The sequence below is a fragment of the Ranitomeya imitator genome, chromosome 10 (genome assembly GCF_032444005.1).
Source record: "Ranitomeya imitator isolate aRanImi1 chromosome 10, aRanImi1.pri, whole genome shotgun sequence".
Lineage (NCBI taxonomy): Eukaryota > Metazoa > Chordata > Amphibia > Anura > Dendrobatidae > Ranitomeya > Ranitomeya imitator.
The window spans coordinates 74931891-74957130 of NC_091291.1; the positions used below are offsets into that span (position 1 = coordinate 74931891).

The 25240-nt window shown below is 44.8% G+C and overlaps 1 protein-coding gene across 7 annotated transcripts in view; it reads right to left on the reverse strand.

Moving 5' to 3' along the window:
• The window catches only part of LOC138651946 (NXPE family member 2-like), a 442657-nt gene that overhangs the window by 158024 nt on the left and 259393 nt on the right, over positions 1-25240 (reverse strand). For all 7 annotated transcript variants that reach the window (XM_069742585.1, XM_069742586.1, XM_069742589.1 and 4 more), the window contains one exon: positions 19413-20104. In XM_069742585.1, the coding sequence (XP_069598686.1) occupies positions 19413-20104 (692 nt within the window). The remainder of the gene's footprint in view (positions 1-19412; positions 20105-25240) is intronic.

Sequence of the window (25240 nt, forward strand, 5' to 3'; positions counted from 1 at the left end):
GCGTCGACGATTTATAGCCGAATACCACAGGTGGCATCACGAACAATCCCCCTTTTCCCTATACAAACTTTATTCCCATTTCCACCATCATCCATTTTGTATTCTTTATCCCTTTAATTGCGTGCCCAGGGCCACAGACCAGGTCATCGCTGCCGTGACCACACCTTTAAGAGCCATGCGACCCGGTTCAGAGTACCTTATGGCCATAGCAGTTGCTGCCCACACTGGTGCCCTAAAATGATGCCTAAAATGATGGGACATTGCCAGAACTGAAACCAGTCCAAAGTGACTCCATCTGCCTCATAAGTGCGTGTTTCCATCCGGGGTTTTGTCAGAATCGTGATTTTGGGGAATTTACATGGTAAAATTGACATAAACGCTCAGCGGAGAGCGCAGGATAAATGTAAACTAAGCCTTATTACGATTTTTGGGAGATGAACAAATAGAGCAGTACAAGAGTATTTCTTATTTTTAATTTTGCACAATTCACCCTGCGGTATCACTGATAAGGCAGATTTATTCTTCAGGTTGGCACGACTACAGCAATACCTGATTTATATATATTTTTTAGGTTTTGCTGCTATCAGACAGTAAAAATCCTTTTTTGTAAAAAGTTATTTTTTGTCGCCATATTCTGAGAGCTGTAATTTTTTTTACTTTTTGGCGAACAGAGCTGTACGAGCATCTACTTTTTGCAGGACAAGTTGCAGATTTTTTATGTATCATTTTGGGGCACATAATAATTTTTGATTGCTTTTTATTCAAAATTTTCAGACATAGAATGAACAAAACTCAGCAATTTAATTATTGTTTTTATTTATTTTGCCCAGTGCATGGTGCGGTAAAAGTGAAAGGCCAATTTGTTCGGCGGGTCTGTACGCTTACAGCGATACCAGATTTATACATTTTTTTATGTTTTGCTATTTTTAAACACTAAAAACAATATTTGTTTGTAAATGAATTTGTTTTTGCATCATTTTCTGTAACTTTTTTTTTTTTTGCACAATAAGCCATATTAGGGCTTGTTTTTTGCGAGACGGTATGGCATTTTTATTTGTAACTTTTTTTTTACATATAACTTTTTGATAGCTTTTTATTCACTTTTTTGTGAGTCAATATGATGAAAAAGTGACATATGAACTTAATATGGAGGTGTCTAAAATATCCTAGCTTTTCTTCTAGATGTCTCCAGCGAATGACATTCCAAGAAGTCTCTGATACTGAATTGAGAAGGCTAGCTCTGATCCTCAGTGCCATAAAAACAAGCACGCAAATTACCCCCCAAGTATATCCTGGCTCAGTGGTTAGCACTGCAGCGCTGGAGTCCTGGGTTCAAATCCCACCAAAGACAACATCTGCAAAGAGTTTGTATGTTCTCCCCCTGTTTGCGTGGGTTTCCTCCAGGCACTCCAGAGAACAGCAATGATAATGTGTGCAACCTGAAAAGCGCTGCAGAATATATTAGCGCTATATAAAGCTTAATAAAAGTAAAGATTATTAAAGAGATTCATCACCTTCTTTCTTCCTTTCAACCTGCACTCATGAGAATCTGAACTATCTCCTCCCACGCTGTCTCAGGTTGTTAGTGGTGCATTCTCCCCTGCCTCTATGATCATCTACAGATGCTACCAGCAAGTGTGGCAGCCTACTGATAAGAAAACCAGCTGGTATGCAGACTTATCTGGTCTGTATCACTTTCCAGCATTCTTTAAAGGGAATCTGTCACCCCAAAAATTTGCCTATAAGCTAAGGCTACTGGCATCAGGGGCTTATCTACAACATTCTGTAATGCTGTAGATAAGCCCCCCAATGTAACCAGAAAGAGAAGAAAAACAGGTTATATTATACGCTGTGGTCTGGTCCGATGGGCTTCACAGTCCAGGTCCGGCGTCTCCCATCTTCATACGATGTTGTTCTCTTCTTTTCTTCCTGTCGCGGCTTCGGCGCAGGCGTACTTTATCTTCCCTGTTGAGAGCAGAGCAAAGTACTGCAGTGCACAGGTGCCGGGAAAGGTCAGAGAGACCTGGCGCCTGCGCACTGCAGTACTTTGCTCTGCCCTCAACAGGACAGATAAAGTACACCTGCGCCGGAGCCGCAGCATGAAGACAAGAGGACAGCATCGTATGAAGATGGGAGGCCCTGGACCGGACCACAACGCCGATCGGACCGGACCGCACAGGACATCCCCGGGGTGAGTATAATATAACCTGTTTTGCTTATCTTTCAGAATACATCGGGGGCTTATCTACAGCATTACAGAATGCTGTAGATAAGCCAATAATGCCGGTGGGCTTATCTTATAGGCGAATTTTGGGGTGACAGATTCCCTTTAAGTTGAATTTAACCCTCAAAACAGCATTCCCTCTCTCTCTCCTTTTTACTGGGCAATGTATTTTAGAATGACATCCAAATGTGAAGAAACATCTATAACAATAAAAGCACAGGGCCTGAATAATATATATTTGAATGTACACCAAGAAATTTATGCAAAACATGTGACTAAGTTGAAATCTTGTGGAAACAATTCATAAAAAGAAACAAACAAAATAGGAAGCATCAGATCCCAATGAATATACACATTTAACTGACTTCACATATACAGCACCAAACAGAGTAGCTGAACACATAAAAATGCAAGACATCAATTGCTTTTTACTAGAGAAACATAGGTTCTAGTCCAATAATGTTGGTATATTTTATTTCTGTCTTTTAATGTATTTTAAAAAAGGTAATACTATATTTTAAATTATTCTAAAAAGGACTTGCATACTATACAGTCTGATGTGAACTTTTTGTTTTGTATCTTATCACATGGTGACGATGAAATGTATCAGGTTCGATTATAATGAACTCTTTGACTCTACTTGAATTGTCACATGATACACTTGGCGCCCATTTTAAAAAAAAGGTGCATGTATAAGATTCTGTATCTCTACATGTGGTCCTTCATTTTTCCTGAAGAAGAAGTTCATGTAACTTTGAAACACTTGGAATAAAAACCACTATTTATTTATTAACCCCTTCATGACCGCAGCGTTTTTCGGTTTTGCGTTTTCGTTTTGGGCTCCTCGTCTTCCCAGAGCCATAACTTTTTTAATTTTCAACAATCCCACACTTCTTTTTTGTTTGGCTTTTTTGCTAGGTTTACTAAATGCTAACTCTGACCAGCTATTATGATTCTCCAGGTCATTACGAGTTCATAGACATCAAACAGGTCTAGGTTCTTATCAATCTAAGTGGTGAAAAAATTCAAAACTTTGCTAAAAAATAAAATAAAATTGCGCCATTTTCCAATACCCGTAGCACCTCCATTTTTTGTGATCTGGGGTTGGGTGAGGGCTTATTTTTTGTGCGCCGAGCTAGCGGTTTTAATTATACCATTTTGGAGCAGATATGATCTTTTGATCATCCATTATTGCATTTTAATTTAATGTCGCAGTGACCAAGAAACGTAATTCTGGTGTTTTGACTTTTTTCTCGCTATGCCGTTTAGCGATCAGATTAATCCATTTTTTATTGATAGATCGAGCGATGTTGAACAGCAATGCCAAATATGTGTATGTTTGATTTTATTTTTATTTTTTTATTTTGAATAGGGCAAAAGGGGGGTGATTTGAACGTTTATACTTTTTTTCTTTATATTTTTAAACACAATTTTTTAACTTTTGCCATACTTCAATAGTCTCCATAGACAGCTGACAAGTCCTGGGAAAGATGTGGGCTCACTGCCGGAGCCCACATGAAAGGGATGGAGTCCGACATCGGCGTACTATTATGCATGATGCTGGAAAGGGGTTCAACTTCATCTGAGACAGATGGCTTTTCAATAATACAGCAGCGCAGAAGATCTCCATGAATATTCCTTCTGAGCCAGTTCAAGGGTGTATGGATGATCCTGCTTGTTATTTTTGGAAGGCTTTGCACTTAGTGCATGGGCTTTATGAGTCTAGGAGCACCACTACATGACAATTTGAACCATGAGGCCCTCCTTTATATCTAATACAAGGTGTAACTGAGTCCCTCTTACATCAAATTCTTGGCAGTTCTTGCTTCCTTCATAAATTACACTGAAAATTCAATTGTTTTACAGAAAATTTCAATTTTGGCTTGCTACAATTATTATTTTAAAAAAAATATTTTTAATTTTTGCCTTAAATAAAATTCATTATGCAGTAAATAATGTTTTGTAATATTGTTTTTCATGTAAACTCCAATTTCTTGTTGATTTTGAATGTTTTTTGTCAGTCCTTCAAGGGAAGTAAAAGTGTTAGACCATTACTCTCAGCAGGGAGAATAATCTGGCAGTCAGAGATGCTTTCAGGGGTCTTCCCCATACTGTTCTACTTCCATTCAGCACCTTTTCACTCCATTTCAACATTTTCACTGACCCCCAGACTTCTTTGCAGGGTCTGCCAAGAAAATGCTTTGATTTCCCATTGACTACCATCATACTTATTAATCGAAACGAACATGCGTGTATTAGGAATTGATCGGTTTGAGTAAGGCCGGCTTCACACTCAGGGTATGAAAATACGGTCCGTATATTATGGCCGTAATACGCTGAAAAGTCCCGAAAATAGTGGTCCGTAGCTCCTCCGTAGGCAGGGTGTTTCAGCGTTTTTTGCGCATGGCATCCTCCGTATGTAATCCGTATGTCATCCGTACTGCGTGTTTTTATCGCAGGCTTGCAAAACCGACATACGGATATACAAGGGATCCATGTGTTAAAAAAAAAAAATATATATATACTGTCTATATATATATATATATATATATATATATATATATATCAGTAGACACATATATGTATATATATATTAATATTTCATCCAGCGCGATATAGCAGAAAGCCGGTAATGTTAGTAGTGTGTATATGCAAAATTTGGCCGTTCTAGCTATTAAATTAAGGGGTTAAATGGCGGAAAAAATTGGCGTGGGCTCCCGCACAATTTTCTCCGCCAGAGTAGTAAAGCCAGTGAGTGAGGGCAGATATTAATAGCCTGGAGAGGGTCCATGGTTATTGGCCCCCCCTGGCTAAAAACACCTACCCCCAGCCACCCCAGAAAAGGCACATCTGGAAGATGCGCCTATTCTGGCACTTGGCCACTTTCTTCCCATTCCCGTGTAGCGGTGGGATATGGGGTAATGAAGGGTTAATGCCACCTTGCTATTGTAAGGTGACATTAAGCCAAATTAATAATGGAGAGGCGTCAATTATGACACCTATCCATTATTAATCCAATACTAGTAAAGGGTAAAAAAATACACAAACACGATATTAAACATTATTTTAATGAAATAAATACAAAGGTTGTTTTAATATTTTATTGAACGCCCAATCCAATCACTGAAGACCCTCGTTCTGTAACAAAAAAAACATAATAAACCAACAATATACATACCTTCCGCAGATCTGTAAAGTCCAACGATGTAAATCCATCTGAAGGGGTTAAAATATTTTGCAGCCACGAGCTTTGCTAATGCAACATTGCTCATGCCTGCAAAACCCCGGAGAATGTAGGTAAAGTAGGTCAATGACCTATATTTACCTGCATTTGCGGTGAGGCGCCCTCTGCTGGCTGTTCCTAGATCGTGGGAACTTTCCTAGAAAGCTCCCTGGCTCGAGTTCATATGAGGACAACCAGCAGAGGGCGCCTCTTATGATCTCGCAAGTGTGAAGCCGGCCTAACTAGCATCCGAGCATTTTAGTGCTCACTCGTCTATAATGAAGACTGAACCTTGCTTCTGCCCAAGCATTTATGTGAATTGGGTTTAATTGGTGAGAAGGCTAATAGGGAGAGAAGAAAAGAGACACAGAGACACTGCTGCTATTTAACCATACCTTTGGAATCACTGCAATGCTGTTCATTATGTATATACTAGCTGAAGAGCCCGGCGTTGCCTGGGCATAGTAAATATCTGTGGTTAGTTATAGCACCTCACTTCTCTTGTTTTCCCATCATGCCTCTCATTTTCCCCATCACATCTTTCATTTTCCCTCTCACATCTCTCATTTTCTCCCTCACACCTCTCATTTTCCCCCTCACTCCTCTTATTTTCCCCCTCACTCCTCTCATTCCCCCCTAACACTTGTCATTTCGATCTCACATCTGTCATTTTCCGATCACTCCACTATTTTCCCTCACTCCTCTCATTTTGCACTCACACCTTTTCATTTTCACCTCACACCTCTCATTTTCACATCAGTATATACATGTTTGTCATCTCCCTTATATATAGTATACACCTGTATGTCATCTCCCCTGTATATAGTATATACCTGTATGTCATCTCCTCCTATATATAGTATATACCTGTATGTCATCTCCTCCTGTATATAGTATATACCTGTGTGTCATCTCCCCTGTATATAGTATATATATGTGTGTCATCTCCTCCTGTATATAGTATATACCTGTATGTCATCTCCTCCTGTATATAGTATGTACCTGTATGTCATCTCCTCCTCTATATAGTATATACCTGTGCGTCATCTCTCCTGTATATAGTATATACCTGTATGTCATCTCCTCCTGTATATAGTATATACCTGTGTGTCATCACCCCTGTATATAGTATATATATATATATATATGTGTGTCATCTCCTCCTGTATATAGTATATACCTGTATGTCATCTCCTCCTGTATATAGTATATACCTGTAGGTCATCTGCTCCTGCATATAGTATGTACCTGTATGTCATCTCCTCCTCTGTATAGTATATACCTGTGTGTCATCTCTCCTGTATATAGTATATACCTGTTATCTCCCCTGTACATAGTATATATCTGTATGTCATTTCCTCCTGTAATAGACCTCGTTCACACGTTATTTGGTCAATATTTTTACCTCAGTATTTGTAAGCTAAATTGGCAGCCTGATAAATCCCCAGCCAACAGGAAGCCCTCCCCCCTGGCAGTATTTATTAGCTCACACATACACATAATAGACAGGTCATGTGACTGACAGCTGCCGGATTTCCTATATGGTACATTTCTTGCTCTTGTAGTTTGTCTGCTTATTAATCAGATTTTTATTTTTGAAGGATAATACCAGACTTGTGTGTGTTTTAGGGCGAGTTTCGTGTGTCAAGTTGTGTGTGTTGAGTTGCGTGTGGCGACATGCATGTAGCGACTTTTGTGAGATGAGTTTTGTGTGGCGACATGCGTGTAGCAACTTTTTGTGTGTCGAGTTGCATGTGACAGGTTAGTGTAGCAAGTTGTGTGCAGCAAGTTTTGCGCATGGCGAGTTTTGCGCGTGGCGAGTTTTATGTGTGGTGCCTTTTGAGTATGTGCAAGTTTTGTGTGAGGCAACTTTTGCATGTGTTGCAACTTTTGTGCATGTGGCAATTTTTCCACGGGTGCAAGTTTTTCGTGTGGCGAGTTTTCCCATGAGGTGAGTTTTGCACGTGTGGCGAGTTTTGCGTGAGCCTAGTTTTGCATGTGGTGAGTTTTGCGCGTGGTGAATTTTGAGCGGCGACTTTTATGTGGCGAGGTTGATGTATGTGTGGTGAAATGTGTGCTGAGGGTGATATGTGTTCAAGCACGTGGTAGTGTGTGGCGCATTTTGTGTCTGTGTTCATATCCCTGTGTGTGGTGAGTATCCCATGTCGGGGCCCCACTTTAGCAACTGTATGGTATATACTCTTTGGCGCTATCGCTCTCACTCTTTAAGTCCCCCTTGTTCACATCTGGCAGCTGTCAATTTGCCTCCAACACTTTTCCTTTCACTTTTTCCCCATTATGTAGATAGGGGTAAAATTGTTTGGTGAATTGGAAAGCGCGGGGTTAAAATTTCACCTCACAACATAGCCTATGACGCTCTCGTGGTCCAGACGTGTGACTCTGCAAAATTTTGTGGCTGTAGCTGCGACGCCTCCAACACTTTTCCTTTCACTTTTTTCCCATTATGTAGATAGGGGCAAAATTGCTTGGTGAATTGGAAAGCGCGGGGGTTAAAATTTCGCCTCACAACATAGCCTATGACGCTCTCGGGGTCCAGACGTGTGACTGTGCAAAATTTTGTGGCTGTAGCTGCGACGGTGCAGATGCCAATCCCGGACATACACACACACACATTCAGCTTTATATATTATAAATAGTAAAAAAGAAGAATATGTGGCACTCACCCAGAAAAGCTGCTGAATTAAAGTCCTTTATTCATGATGCGATAAAACGGAACACTTTTGGAGAGGCGGCTGGGATCGGGAGATGGTGCTAGGAGGAGTAGAGGTGGACGACGATCGTTTCGCGCAGATGCGCTTCAACGGGTCCAGGTGCACAATTAAAAACGTCATATCCTTTATAGAGGACCAGCTGACGTATCATTAACAGGTGTGTGAGATAAAAACACATAGGGTTAAGTGCAAAACACTATTAACAAGCACATATAAATTACAACATTATAAGACATATATGAAAAAATCATGTCTAACCTTACAAAAAAATCATGTCTAACCTTACAAAAAAATCGACATGTCTAATTTATCATTAAGGCCGATGGGGCCCTGAGCATTAGTATCCATTATCCACTTTGCCTCCCGCTGCAGTAAGATTTTATTGCGATCTCCGCCTTGCACGGGACATTTAACTATTTCTAAGCCAGCGAACCGTAACACATTAGGGTTCGCATTATGATAATCCTGCATATGTTTAATGAACCGAGGGCACCCTTTACCGGATAACACTGAATTATAATGCTCTTTGAATCTAGTGACCATCGGCCGTATTGTTTTACCGATGTAGTAAAAAAGACATGGGCAGAGAATTAAATAGACAACATATTGGGTTTTGCATGTAATTAAATGCCGAACAGAATGGCAAACAGGACCTACACGAATTGGATTGTCTAGGAGTCTTAAATGACAAAACTTACAGTTGCCGCATCTGTGGTTACCTGTTGGTTGTGACCGCGTAAGCCAATTGTTACCCGTCGAAGATAATCTATTGTTGACTAGCAAATCCCCCAAATTTCTCGTCCGCTTATAACCGAATCTTGGACGACTCATGGCTATTGCTGCCAAATCCCGGTCGTTTTGCAAAATATGCCAATTTTTATTTATGGCTGCATAAATATTTTTATCGATAGGGCTATGCGTAAAAGTAAACGTAAATCTTTTTTGTTGCTCGTCGACTTTGCGAGGGACCTGTTTTTTGCGTTTACGGGTTTTTAGTAATTCATTTTGGGTGAGCTGTTTAACGCGTTGTTCTGCTGTTGCTAAAATCTGGGGAGGATAATTTCTTTTTAAGAAGTCATTTTTTAATTCCATTAACTGGTGTTCGAAGCTTGTCTCGTTGTTATTAATTTTCCTGTAACGTACCATTTGACTATATGGGAGACTATTTTTAGTGTGTTGCGGGTGCGCACTAGAAAAATGCAACAAACTGTTTGTTGCAGTTGATTTTTTATGAACTTGCGTATTCAATCTCCCATCTGTAATATTGAGTTTAACGTCCAGAAATTCAAGGGTATTACCGCCGTAACAGGCTGTGAATTGCATGTTCTCATTATTCACTTCATTCAGATACTCAACGAACAAGTCAAAATCATTATGAGACCCATCCCAGACGATAAAGATATCGTCTGCGAATCTAAGAAATAAACGAATAAATTTCAAAAAAGGGTTCGTGATAGAGGTAATATACTTTTCTTCAAACGCAGCCAAAAATAAGTTGGCAAAAACGCAAGCCACGGGCGTACCCATTGCGGTACCGGTGCGTTGTAGGAACCACTTTTCGCCAAATTTAAAAGCATTATGGGACAAGATGAACCGTAAGCTTTCAACAATAAACGCAACGAAATCCTGATCCTTGTTCGTATTTGAAAGAATGGTTTCAATAGCCGCAATGCCTTTCTCCTGCGGAATCCTCGTATAAAGGCTAACAACGTCAATAGAGGTTAATACATAAGATGGTTGCCAGTTAATAGATTGCAGAGCCACCAAAAAGTCCCCTGAATCCTTTACAAACGAGGGGATTTTATGCAGCAATGGTTTAAGGAGCCAGTCGAGAAATTGGGACAAGGGTTCCGTCAGTGACCCAATCCCGGAGATTATCGGGCGACCTGGAGGATGAGTAGCGTTCTTGTGCACTTTAGGCAGACTATACCAATGCGGTGTAGAGGGATGGATGGGAAATAATTTTTCAGCTCTGCTTTTTAACAAAGTGCCCTTAGACACATATTTATTTAATAAACATCTTAATTTTTCTTTGTACTTCTCTGTTGGATTGTGGTCCAAAGAAATATAGGTATTTTTGTCGTTTAGTTGGGACATAGCTTCATTGACATAATAACTTTTGTCAAGCAGGACTATGTTGCCCCCCTTGTCCGCTTTTCTAATAATGACATCCTCCCACTGCTGCATTTCCCGTATTGCGGATTCCTCCATATGTGACAGATTCTTTATTGGCTTACGATATAAAATGGCCTCGACATCTTTGATTACTAGGTCCTGGAACAAATCAATCATATTGCCCGGAGAAACGGGGGGCATAAACGTGGACTGTAGGCCAGCTTTAAAAGGCTCAACACCTAAATCTATGTCCTCAGCAGCTGTAGGTCCAATGCTGTTCTGCGAAGATTCGTCAAGATTGGCCAACATCCATGCGTCTTCAAGGTCCTGTGTGAAGAAATTATCCTCCCCAGATTTTAGCAACAGCAGAACAACGCGTTAAACAGCTCACCCAAAATGAATTACTAAAAACCCGTAAACGCAAAAAACAGGTCCCTCGCAAAGTCGACGAGCAACAAAAAAGATTTACGTTTACTTTTACGCATAGCCCTATCGATAAAAATATTTATGCAGCCATAAATAAAAATTGGCATATTTTGCAAAACGACCGGGATTTGGCAGCAATAGCCATGAGTCGTCCAAGATTCGGTTATAAGCGGACGAGAAATTTGGGGGATTTGCTAGTCAACAATAGATTATCTTCGACGGGTAACAATTGGCTTACGCGGTCACAACCAACAGGTAACCACAGATGCGGCAACTGTAAGTTTTGTCATTTAAGACTCCTAGACAATCCAATTCGTGTAGGTCCTGTTTGCCATTCTGTTCGGCATTTAATTACATGCAAAACCCAATATGTTGTCTATTTAATTCTCTGCCCATGTCTTTTTTACTACATCGGTAAAACAATACGGCCGATGGTCACTAGATTCAAAGAGCATTATAATTCAGTGTTATCCGGTAAAGGGTGCCCTCGGTTCATTAAACATATGCAGGATTATCATAATGCGAACCCTAATGTGTTACGGTTCGCTGGCTTAGAAATAGTTAAATGTCCCGTGCAAGGCGGAGATCGCAATAAAATCTTACTGCAGCGGGAGGCAAAGTGGATAATGGATACTAATGCTCAGGGCCCCATCGGCCTTAATGATAAATTAGACATGTCGATTTTTTTGTAAGGTTAGACATGATTTTTTTGTAAGGTTAGACATGATTTTTTCATATATGTCTTATAATGTTGTAATTTATATGTGCTTGTTAATAGTGTTTTGCACTTAACCCTATGTGTTTTTATCTCACACACCTGTTAATGATACGTCAGCTGGTCCTCTATAAAGGATATGACGTTTTTAATTGTGCACCTGGACCCGTTGAAGCGCATCTGCGCGAAACGATCGTCGTCCACCTCTCCTCCTCCTAGCACCATCTCCCGATCCCAGCCGCCTCTCCAAAAGTGTTCCGTTTTATCGCATCATGAATAAAGGACTTTAATTCAGCAGCTTTTCTGGGTGAGTGCCACATATTCTTCTTTTTTACTATATGGAATGGACTTGATTTTTCTATGTGGAGCACCGCCGTAGTCTGCTTTATCTGTGCTTGCTACACGAATCCTGCGCAGACATTGTGCTGCTTTGCGTCAAAGATTGGGTGCATTTTGAGCCTGGTGCCGTCTATATTCTTTGTTTTGTCTAGCTTTATATATTAGATGTTCAAGTGTACAACAAAGAGTTAGGGGAACAGGATCTCTCCTCTCTGTAGGCTATGGAACACATGACCGTGTATGGCCAATTTGGCGCCTTCTTACCCCAAAAACATCAACCACCCCCACGAGTACTCCCAATAACCTTCCTTCAAAATAAAAACGAAACACAATAGTTTCTTTTGCATAATTTTGGCCTCAGCGGCCAGTTTATTAACAAACAACAACAAACATTTTTATTAAGCATTAATATACATTTATGCAAACAATTCAAGGGGAGGGTTCTTGGAGCCCACAGGGAAAAAATTCTGGCTTAAAAATATTTTGGCAAACAAAAAAACAGAACTTAAAAACCTCAAATTACCCTCAGCCGTACCATCAGCTTGAGGGCACCATAATTCCCGTTCCGGGAACAAATTAACCACCACCAGCTCCCAGGGTAAAAAACCCCGTCCAGAGCCTGTAACCAAAAAAGCCAGGACAACCAACCAATTTAACTGTCCAGAATTTCCTTCAAATTCCTTCCCCGCTTAATCTGCATCAACTCCAAGAACCCCACCCCCTGCCACAGCCACTGTGACAAATCGATCACGAGCCTTTACAAAAATTGATCGCCACTATCCCTTACTAAACAAAAAACAAACCTGTCTCAAAAAACGGGAGAGTGGGTGATTCTCTTCTCTCTTGCTATCTCAGGGTCAAGTGACACTTCCCCTCACTTTTTCCTTATATACCCACACACCCCCACTATAAAGCCCCTCCCATCGCTCCCTTTTACCCAATCAATACCATTCAGGCACAATTTAAATAATGCCCATGGCCAAGCACAGTCATTGGGGCCTACATTAAGCTGTGCCTATTCCTGCCCCCTCCTTGACCGTGTATGGCCAATTTGGCGCCTTCTTACCCCAAAAACATCAACCACCCCCACGAGTACTCCCAATAACCTTCCTTCAAAATAAAAACAAAACACAATAGTTTCTTTTGGATAATTTTGGCCACAGCGGCCAGTTTATTAACAAACAACAACAAACATTTTTATTAAGCATTAATATACATTTATGCAAACAAGTCGAGGGGAGGGTTCTTGGAGCCCACAGGCAAAAAATTCTGGCTTAAAAATATTTTGGCAAGCCAAAAAACAGAAATTAAAAACCTCAAATTACCCTCAGCCGTACCACCATAATTCCCGTTCCGGGAACAAATTAACCACCACCAGCTCCCAGGGTATAAAACCCCGTCCAGAGCCTGTACCAAAAAAGCCAGAACAACCAACCAATTTAACTGTCCAGAATTTCCTTCAAATTCCTTCCCCGCTTAATCCGCATCAACTCCAAGAACCCCACCCCCCGCCACAAACTCACAGCCCTGAAAGCCTCAGGCTCGTGAGCGCCCCAAAGCCACCACGGCTCTCTCAATTCCTTCCTGTATAGACAGGGCCCACAAATCCACGCCAATCTCATTCAGGTGTACCCCGTCTTCCCTCCAATAATTACCAACACCCGCCTCTAAATCAAAATGCCGCACACTAATACCCCCGTTCCTGGAGACAAACTTTGCTACCGCTCTGTTCAACTTCACCCTAGCCCTATTGATTCCCTTGAAAGAACGCGCTAACCTCCACTTCTTACGAGGAAAAATATCCGACCAGACTATTAACACACCCGGGAATTCCCTCCACAACCGGAGGAAGTCAAATTGGATGTCTCTTATCAAGTCTCTAACTGGTTTGGAGCCCAAATCGTTCCCTCCCAAATGAACCACCAAAATATCAGGGGCTCTATCCAATCGGGCAGCACGTACAAAATAAGAAATCGCCCTGCTCCAAACCAAACCCCGAAAACCGAGCCACCGAACAACAACTTGCTCTCTACGGAAATCCAACTGCCTACCGTCCGGCCTGGCGTCCGCCCGAAGCGCCCCCCAATAGACAAAGGAATGTCCAAAAATCCATGCAAGGTATGGGCCCCGACCTGAAATATAATAATAACAACAATAACTGTTAAACAAGAACCATAACCCAACCAAGCCATCGTAATTATTGCCGTACATAAGATAAATAACGGCCGGAACTCCAGCGTCCGATACGCTTAATCATTTCCGGCCCCAAACCAAGGCTATCCGCCTCCGATGCTGCCCCGATCCTGAATGAATGCGATCCGAATTCGTCCCGTGTAAAACCCAAGACCCGTAAACTTTTGTGTAGAATCGCAATAAACTGATAACGGGACAGAAAAACCCCGTCCTGATGGCACAACAATGGGCCCTCCTGACCAGACCACAAGCTCCAATAAGCCTGTAAACACTGTTCCGGGCACATCAATGACCCTGCAACTCTGCCCAAAACTACCCGTTTTCCCGCCCCAACTTGATCAGTCTTGGAACGCCGGATCCAAAAAACGATACCACCAGTCCAAAAATCAACGTCCTGGGCCAATAATCCGCCCGCACTCACTCTGCTACGAGACACCAACTCCCCTATACCTAAAGCTCTGAAAAAAGCCAAAGAAAAAGCCAAACGAAACAATACCGTTTCAAAATGAGAGCAGCAGATGCAATCCAATATTCCGCCCAAACGTTCCAGAACATTAAACGATATAGGTCGGCGACCGTCAACACTCTTTTTTCCCCTCCGAAACCCTTTCAAAGCTTGCCGTACCCAAAAATTTTTTGTCACATCCACCGAACCCTCGAGCTTAAAACCAAAAGCTAAGCCGGCCACAAATTTGTTCACTTTAGAGATAGACCAACCTGAATCCGCGGCCCTACCAGCCAAAAACAAAACGGCTAACAACTTGTCTTCCTCAGACCCAAACGCACCCCAATGAACCACCGAACTCTGCCAAATATTCCATGCTGCTTCATATGCCACCCAAGTCTGACTTGTAACTGAGGCCCGAATCAACCGGCCTGCTCCTCCGTAGGAATCTCCGACAAGTGCGAAGGGCATACCACTCCCGTTGCGTCCGCTTCTGGCGCCAGCTCCCAGAAACGTTCCCACTGTAAACGAGGTAAGGCATCTGCTAACGAATTTTCCACACCAGGTACATGCACCGCTGAAATCCAAGCATTAATCTCCAAACATCGTAGGACCAGTTCTCCCACCAACTTTATCATGGGAGGCGATGATGCTGACAGCGTGTTGATCACTGACACGACACTCATGTTGTCGCAATGGAACCTGATTCTGCGATTCGCAAACACGTCACCCCAAATTAAAGTTGCCACCACAATGGGAAACAACTCCAACAACGCAAGTTTTTTGTGAGGCCGATCTCGTGCCAACTATCCGGCCACGTTCCCACGCTCCATCTGCCTGCGCAATGGGCCCCGTAACCGACGCTGCCTGCTGCGTCCGTGTAGATCTCGCAATCAAAATTGTTCACCAACTGCTGCTGTATCAGAGAGCGACTGTTATAGCGCCCCAAAAAACTCTGCCACACCATCAAATCATCCCTATATTTTTGACGCAGTCGAATAAAATGATGCGGAGCTCGTACCCCCGCCGTCGCCCTGGACAACCTACGGCAAAAAATTCTTCACCTACACGCAAAATTCAAGCGACCAAGCAAAAAATGCAACTCTTTCAAAGTCACCTTTTTTAACCTGACAATGCGACCTACCTCCAGCTTTAAAAACAACAATTTTTCCTCTGGCAACCGACATTCCATTTTTTCCGAATCTATCAGCATCCCCAGAAAACTTAAAACAGTACAGGGGCCCTCAGTTTTTTCTTTAGCCAAGGGGACACCAAAAAGCTCCGCCACCCATTCCATGGCGGCCAAAGTATTGCTACACACATTAGAATCGGGAGGACCGATAAACAAAAAATCGTCCAAGTAATGGATGACAGACGGAACACCACCTACCTCCCTGACCACCCATTCCAAAAAGGTGCTAAACGTCTCAAACAAAGAACACGAAATGGCACAACCCATCGGTAAACACCTATCTAGGTAATAACCATCATTCCAGAAACAACCCAACAACGGAATACTGTCCGGGTGAATCGGAAGCAATCTAACAGCCGACTCCACATCCGTCTTAGCCAGCAGAGCTCCTGTGCCGTAACTGTGCACCCATTGCACCGCCATATCAAAAGACGTATAGACCACCGAACATAGATCCTGCGAAATGCCATCATTAACAGACAACCCCTTCGGGTACGAGAAATGGTGAATTAAACGAAACTTATTCGGCTCCTTTTTTGGAACGACCCCAAGCGGTGAAACGATCATCCCTTCAACAGGTAAACTTGAAAACGGACCAGCCATTTGCCCTAACCCCACCTCCTTTTTTAACTTTTCACCATTCACAGCTGCATGCAACGCAGCCGACCTCAAATTCTTAACCGAAAATGGATTCGCATGATCAGGAGGGGGGATGTGAAAACTTTCCGCAAAACCCTCACTAATGACTCCCGCCTTCACTCGATCAGGGTACCTACTTAGAAAGGGGGCCATCTTTTGAAGTCTCAGCAGCGTCTTCCCCTTGACCGGCACCCACTGCCGGCTTACCTCTCGCTTTTTTAAAGCATTTTGAGGCCCCATGGGAACCTCCATTACAGTGGGAGCACACATGTTTGAACTTACATGTATTTCCATATTTGCACTGGCCCTCGTTAAATTGCCAGCACGTTCCTGATTTTTCTTTTGCTCCCTGTGACACCTGACCACCACTGCCGTGGCCTGCCTGCTGGGAGCCACTCCCCCCGCTCCCGTGAAAGGACTGCCCGTACCTAACCGGCGCCATCACTTTTAACCAAAGACCTATATCTTTTTGGTCCCACCGAATCTCAGGTCTGACTGCCTTCCTCTACCTAAACTGTTCATCATAACGTAACCAAGCCTGCCCGCCATAGGTACGGTGCGCCTCCCCAATCGCATCAAGATAACAGAATAAGCCGGAACAATTTTCAGGAGACTTTTCACCTATTACACTTGCTAAAATTGCAAACGCTTGCAACCAATTTATAAACGTCTGCAGGATAAGTCTCCATCTCCTCTTTTCCTCATCCTCCTTCTTGCTGTCATCCTTCTTTCCCTTGTCCAGATTAAACTTCTCTAATGGGAGTAGGGAAAAAATCTCCACATAATCATCGCGCCAAATCTTTTCTTTAACCACCTTCTTCAAATGAGCCCCCAACGGCCCCTCAAAACATACATACACCTCACCCTTAGCCCTATCATCCAACTTTACCGTGTCCCCTTTACCTTTTTCCATTTGCACGGAAACAGACACACCGGACACAGACGGCGACTGCTCAACCACTACCGATTCTGAAATCGGCTGCGCCGCAACCCCCGCCCCCGGGAGCCATGCACCGATTGGCGATGCCACCGTCTCCCTCCCGGCCCCACTCTGCAATCTGCTCAACAGTTGCGACACACTAACCAAGACGTCTCGTAACCCGGGCTCGACCGACCCACCGGTACCCCCTAAATCCGTTGCCCTCCCACTCGACGCCTGATGACCCTCCACATTCGCTGCTAACACCCCCGTGGGCAACAAATTAGACATAGATTGATACTCACCGAGCTGCGCATGTGCTGTGTCCCTTCCAGCCGTACGTCCTGAATCCAGCCGCTCCCCGTCGACCTCTGGATCGTTGTCCGAAAAGGAGTCTTCAGTGCAACTGCGCTGCTCCTGGCCCGCGCCCCTGGCCTCCACGTCACCAGGGGGGACCGGAGCGTCTGTTACGATATGCCCGCCCGACCTCATCCTGGATCTCGACCTTGCTTGATCTGCAGACTGTGTCTCCATGGCCGAATCCCGTGCTCTGCCTCTGCCAGGCAGCGGAGCCCCGCTGCCCACCGCGCCTCCCGACCGATTCCTGTCCGCATCCTGGATCCGGGACACCCCTTGCACCGCTGTGCCCGCCGACATCCTCCTGTCCGCGCTCCTGCTGCCTGGACCCGCTGCTGTGGCCGCGCTGCTGGTACACGCCGCTCTGGTGTACATGCACCCGGTGGCCGCCGCTCCCCGCGTGCGTGCTGTCGCCAGCGGTTCAGCATTGCTGCTACTGGCCTCCGTTCTCCTCCCAGCAGCTCCCTGTGTCCTAGATGCGGCCTGCCGAGGAGCCGCAGGCCTAACTTCCGGTGCGGCCCTTGTGTCAGCCGCGGCCCTCTCCATTGCTGCTCTCCCGGGACCTTCGCCAGCCGGCCGGCGTGAAGGATTCCTGCCGGAGGGGGCACAGCGGGGGGACGCCGCACCGCTGCACCCGGCCTCCGCAGGGTCCCCTGAGGGGCTCCGAGGCCTGCGCCTGCCGTGCGTGCTCACCTCTGGGGATAATCTCTGCGGCGGCCTAGTCCTCCTGCCGCGTCTGCCGCTGGTGTCCAGGCCTGCATTGCCGAGCAGCGAAGCAAGCTGCTCCTCCTACCATCCTCCACGTCTCGACCTTGCGACGTCCCTCAGGCGCCCCACCAAATCGTCCACCGACTCCATCACTGACAAGGTAATCCAAACGGCTGTGTGGTGAGGAGGTGGTGGGTCTCTCTTCTCTCTTGCTATCTCAGGGTCAAGTGACACTTTCCTGCACTTTTTCCTTATATACCGCCCCCCCCACTATAAAGCCCCTCCCAACGCTCCCTTTTACCCAATCAATACCATTCAGGCACAATTTAAATAATGCCCATGGCCAAGCACAGTCATGGGGGGGCCTACATTAAGCTGTGCCTATTCCTGCCCCCTCCTTTATTGCAACCACCCTGCATGATACAATTATATTAGTCATCTACTACTAATCAGAGAGGGTGCAACAATCAGTATCCCCATCAATCAGCTGTTCTTGCTTCCACTGGTGAGTGAATGTTCTCAGTTGCGGAGTTGTACAGCTCCATCATATGTATAGTGGTCGCAGCCTAGTACTGCACATCTGCCGCTATTTGAATCTGATGCACAGTGCCTATCTGCCGCCATTGTTGAGATGAGTTAATTGAGTTGTGCTGTGCATTCCCATATCTGAAAATTTCCACCCACTGCCAGCACTGGGAACAGCTGATCAGTGGGGGTGCCAGTTATCGCACCCCCACAGATCAGATATTGATAATCACTCCTAAGGGTTCACATCCTCTTTGAGCGTCAGTAGAAATTACCTTAGAAGTGTGAATGAAGCTCTGGAGACATTCTGAAGTTCATGATCAGAGCATGGCAAGAACTGAAATATATAATTTTGACCTTGAGTGTACACATACTAAAAACATTACAGATTGTTGGGAAACCAAAAGGAACTCGCCTTTCAATAAAGTTTACTAACACCAGAGAAACCATTTTGCTGAGTTGGGTGAATCGCAACAGATAGACAACTATTTCCTTTCCAGACAGCATTTAACGTTTTGGTTTCATATACCACATATTTCCTTTTTATTTGTATTACCTTTCATGGCTTCATGGTTATAATGCTATGGGCCTAATGCAGCGAATATAACAGTAGACCTAGCAAGTGAAATATTATAACGTTGCATGATTATCTTACTGTACCTGTTAAAGAGGCTCTTTTCAGTATTTGTGAATAGCGTATTGTCATGTCTCCTCCAGCTTTTCACATGAGTAAGATAATTACAGCTAAAATTCTCAGGTTTGATACAGTAGAAATGTTCTTCATCTCTCTCATCTTTATAATCACACAGCTCTTTGCTTTGATCAAGGCCAAATCCACAGTTTGTCTCTTTTTCTTGATGAGGTGCTTCAAACTTGCCAACATGTTCTACATAACCATGCCATTTGTTTCTATAAATCCACAGGGCTGACACCCCCTCACTTGGATGCATCATAAAAACAGTAATATTAATTGTACCTTCCCAGAATAAGATGAAATGTATGTGATAGGTACCATTATTGAAATCCTCAATCCTCCCAGAAGATCCTCTTCCAAAAGCGCTTGATGAGATTCTTGCCCTTAAGTAATCTCCTCCATAGGTTTTAATTTTGCCCATGTAGTCAAACATATCAACTTGGACTACTAATTGGTCCCCAACACAATATCTGTCTTTTGGATACTTCAGGAAAACTTTGCTATGCTTAGCGCTGGTTGTTTTTATTTTCTCTGTAATGTTTATCTTGGGAATTCTTTCATCAACTTGTTGGTAAATTCTGTTTACCGTCTTTTGAATTTCACTTTCTTGCTCCGATGTTACAGATGGTAAAATAAATGAAATCACAGGTCTGCCAAACTAGCAAAAAACAACAAGAAAAGAAATACTTAAACAAATATTTTAGCAACATAAAAACTATAAAAAACTAATCTACAGAAAGAAGAACCTAATAAGTGCTGTGCCCCAATTTTTGGTGCTAGGTTAGCTATTGGTCAACTCATTTATTATTAATATAGATGACAAAATTAATAGTGTTGTTTTTACTTTAGCAGATGACACCAAACTGGTTATGAATGTGTTCACACTCACACCAAGAAAACGCCGCACCTACAACCAACTGGTCCTTGTACAGCCTCTAAGGCAGCCGAGGGGTTTCTCATACCTCCTGAAGTACCAGAGGGGAGATCGCAACACCCTACCAACAAGGGGAAAGGAATGTGTGAGGAGAAATACGAGATCCCAAGGTTAGAAACTATGACACACTCAAATAAGGTGGAGGAGTGAAGCTTAAGGACTCTCAAAAAAGAAAAGGAACAAGAAAAAACTGCGAAGAATCCGTGAATGTTCAAGTCTGATGGGTTAGGCCGAACATCAGAAAAAAGTTCAGTTCAGATGACAGTGTGAGCCAGCAGCTGTAACCAGCAGTAAGAAGGTTACTGCTGGTCACAAGCATCAGCTGATGAGAGAGTACTACTTTCATCAGTCTACGTCTGTTCTCGCTAATAACAGCAAGAGCAGGTGCCGTTGATGGGAGTATTTATCAGCCGGCGCCTCTGAGCTATAAATATATATAATTTATAAATGATGTGGGGTTTCATCTATTTTTGAGAGCCAGTGAAGGCAAAACTGACAGCTACGGGCTGAAACCCTCTGCTGTCAACTTTATTGTGGCTGGTGATAAAGAATAGAGGAGTCCAATGCCTTTTTTGGAATTATATAAATAAATAATTTAAAAAACTGAGTGGGATCTCTCCATTTATGACAACTAGCCAAGCTAAAGCAAACATCTGGGGCCTGGTATTCTCGGAGTGGTAAAGGGCCAAGGATATAGGTCCCCCAGCTTAAAAATAGCAGCCCGCAGACTCCCCAGTAAAGGCCCATCTATTCGATGCACCTGTGGCACCCCAGGAGCTCAGGTACCACATTGGTATTGCCTTCCTCTCAGGGAGGGTGATGCTATGCCTGGAAACGAGGAGAATCCCTTTGGAAGGTAAGCTGTACATTCAAAACATTCAGACTCCAGGCCAGAAGGGGAAGCTCTCAACCCGGTTTAAGGGAAACTTCCCTATATACATTCTGGTCTGGAGGAGGAGTTAGTCTGTAGCAGACAAGAGACAGTGAAGGAGCACGGGAGAGATCAGGAGCTGGAGGAGAGCTGCGAGTGGGCCTTCTCTAAGCTAGAGCGCAGAAACTGGGCACCGGGAGCACAAAGCTGTGTGGAACTACAGATCCCACAGCAGAACCGGAGGGCAGGAAACTGCAAGTGACTTGCCCACATTACACCTGAGGTACCGCAATGTCCAGAGCCCGGAGTCATCATGAACAGAGGCCCCAAGGAATGACTCAAGTTGCCTACCGTGCAGGTAGTGTCCCAGGACAGGAAGGAAAGTGGACCTTGTAAAAAAGCCACAGGCAGCAAGGGGCTATCAGTCAGCGTAAAGAGGAAGGCTCCAAATCTGACCTGACCAAGGAGATTCAATCAGTTTCCTGACTGCCTGGATTCCACCATCACCTGTTGCCAGTACCCTGGACTATGACTGCCTGAAGTCTTCAGTAAACCAGGCAAATAGACTGCAAACCTGTGTCCTCCGTTCTTTACTGCACCACTCACCACCCTCATCTACACACCGGGAGCCCTGGGGACTTACTTCACCTTTGGGAAGTTATATCATCTTAGCTGCCATAACATGACCCCAGCAGACTCCTTTAAGCTGCGTAGGTCCCCTCTGACCGAATACCACAGGTGGCGTCATGAACAAACTCAATTATCAAAACCCCTTTAAAGACTATCACTTTTACTTGGGCGCCCAGTGTAAGAGAGTGAACTGTAGTCCCACTGAGAGGGCACTAGGACCCTGTGGTTTTTGCCTGCTGCAGCAGAGGACAGACCCTGCAAAACTCCTGGAGACAATGTGTGCTGGGGGGTGGGGTCTGGTGTCTTGTGTGTAAAGTGAAACAAGGAAGTGAGAGCTGAGAGAAAAAGGCGGGAAGAAAAGGGAGAAGCTGCTGTGATATCTTAAAAAGAGACTGTGTGTGCATTTACCGCGAGTGTGTTTGGAGGAAAAGAAGCTTTTGAGAGACTTTTGTTGCTAACGTTTCCTGGAGAAGAGCTAACCCTTGATCTAAGAAAAGACTGAGACTTTACTAAAACCCAGTACGTATTTGGAAGTCTGTGGATTCCCTGTGCATTGAGTGGAGAAACAAGTCTGGGCAGACTGCTGATACAGAGACGGACGGGTTGTCGTGGAAGCATTCCTAGGAGCTACAGAAGCAGAGACAACATCGTGAGACCACTAACTAAGTCCCCGGCGTTTGGGCTCGGCATCGGCCGACAAGACAAGAGGAGCTTGCTGTAACTTATTGGCGCTGAAGATATGGACTGGCTGCAGCCTGTGCGGATTCCTGCCTGAGAGGAAATTCATCTCAGGATACGGTACCATAGTTATAGATACCCGGGTATCTCTGCTCTGAGTGTTTAATTGTTACTTTAGAGGTGTATCTTATATTAGAGTTGTGTAAGTTATACTCAGTGTGCCGTTCCAGGGGCTCCCTTGATAACACTACATTCAATTTACACTTGTTTCCTGTTTTTAGTTGCTCTGTTAGGTAAATTTCTTACTAGTCTGTTATAGAAACAGTTCTCAGGAGACCTTGGAGTGGCACAGTGATTTCAGCTGCTGCTGAGCTAGTGTATCTTTGGGGTGCATCTGCCTTAATATTCTCCATATTACCTTTATTATCTTGCTTTTGAGTAAATACCGTTGGAGATTTCTGCCTTGGTCTTGGTTTGTGACTCACTGGATCTTATTCGGACCTCTGGTCATTACATTTTTGGCGTAGTCGGCAGGATCCAGTGTTTGTCATGGACGGAGGCGAGGGTGGAAATGACCCCGCTGTATCCGCATCCTCCTCGGGGGTTGGGGTTCCCCTGGCAGCCGCGGCGACTCCGGGAGGGTATGTGCCTGTAGGAGCTTTACTTCAGCACATGCCGAAATACGATGGGCGCAATATGGCGTTGCAAGATTGGGCTGAGAGAATCCGGAGTATTCTGCGCAAGTGTAATTTGACCCCCGCGTTACGCGCTGAGCTGGCATTAAATGCACTGGAGGGTGATATTAAGCGTATGGTTATGGTGCGCCCAGAATCAGAGAGGGATACGTTAGAAAAGATTTTGGAACTGTTAGAGGGGAGTTTGGGGGGCCGAGCGTGTGTGGCTCAGCTTCGGTCCCTATTCTTTAATCGTCCCCAGAGGGAGTGTGAGTCCCTGATGCAGTACTCTAATATCTTGCAAGAGACGTTGAATGAGATGCAGCGACTAGACCCGGGGGCCATGGGGGCGTTACGGGAGGTAGACCGCTTGCTCCGAGACCAATTCATCACCGGTTTAGCCAATAGACTTCTCCGGGACAAACTGTTGGAAATGGCCCGGGTTGCACCAGAGTTATCTTTCTGGCAGATTTACCGAGCTGCAGTGGAAAGGGAAGAGAAATCAGCCTATGTTCCCGAGGGGTCAGTGAACAGTGCCCAGCTGGAGGAAGGTGGGTCATCAGGGTCGGGGGAAGAGGGGCTGGTATGCGTGGTACAAGCTTTGCGTGCTGAGGTGAAGGAGTTGAAGCTGACATTGTCTCAACTGACAGTTGATCCCGCCTCTACCCCCTCACGGGGACCTCCTGCCCCACCCACTGGAACGGTGGCCCCGCAAATGGCCAGGTCGTCCTATCAGAATGAGTCAAGCCCTCGTCCACAAGGAACAATCACCTGCTGGAAGTGTGGTCGCCAGGGACACATCTCGCGTTACTGCCGGACGCGTATAGCCCCAGAAACCCCGTCGCCGGCTTTAAACTTCCGGCCGCTGCCATGAGAGGGCAAGCAGCAGCGGCCCCACACACACAAAGCCCTCGACGGAATGAACAAGATTTGTTTGCATGTAGTCCAGTGATAGAAGCAGAGTTTGAAGGGCGGAAGATGAGGTGCTTGGTTGACACGGGATCCGAATGTACTATAATGCCTCTAGAAGTATATGAGAGATACTTCAGTCGACTAGTGATTCCAGAGGATGGCCGAGTGATACGACTGACCGCCGCAAATAATGGTCAATTGTCAGTCAAGGGAATCGTGTGGATGCAACTAAAAATGTTTGGTCAAGAGCTGGGGCAGAAAGGGGTAGTACTGGTGGATCACCCCCCTAGAAGAGGGATGGAAGTGACGCTCGGAATGAACGTGCTGCGAGACTTGAATCACCAGATGTATGCCAGTGAAGGACCCCGATACTGGGCCCGTGCGACAAGACACCGACCCACACAGAGAATTCTACACCGTCTAGTGCTGAGTTGCGACTTGCTGAAAAGTGCGGTCCCAGGTGGCCGGGTGGGCCGGGTCCGAGTGACTTCGAGGGCCCCGATCCTGCTGGGACCTAGACAAGAGGAACTCGTGGGAGCTGCACAGAGATTGAATGGGCTTGAAGTGCTACTTGAGCCCGCCCGAGAGGATTCCTCATTTGCCAAGGTACATGTGGCCCGGTCTTTGGCGATTGTGAAGAATGGACGAGTGCCGGTCCGATGCATCAATGTTTTAGATGAAGCTGTTGCAATTCCCGCTGGGACCATACTGGCTGAACTGTTCATGCCGGCAGAGAAGGTGCCAGAAAATGCAGGGTTCGAATTGCGACCAGACCAACAGTCATCCTGGACATTCGCGGTCGAGGTAGGCCGGACTGAGCCTCCTACGGAGGAATGGAATGGTCATGTGATCATGGAGCAGATGGGAGTGGATCGGGAGAAGCTGACCCCCGTGCAGTTGGAGCAGTTGGAGAGAGTTTTGTGGGAACATCAAGAGACCTTTTCCTGACATGGAGAGGACTTCGGGTGTACCCAGACGATTGAGCATGAGATTCCAACGGGGGATACTCCACCCATTAGAGAAAGATATCATCAAATTCCTCCGGCGCTCTATCAAGAGGTGAAGAGCATGGTGGCCAGTATGCTGGACAACCAA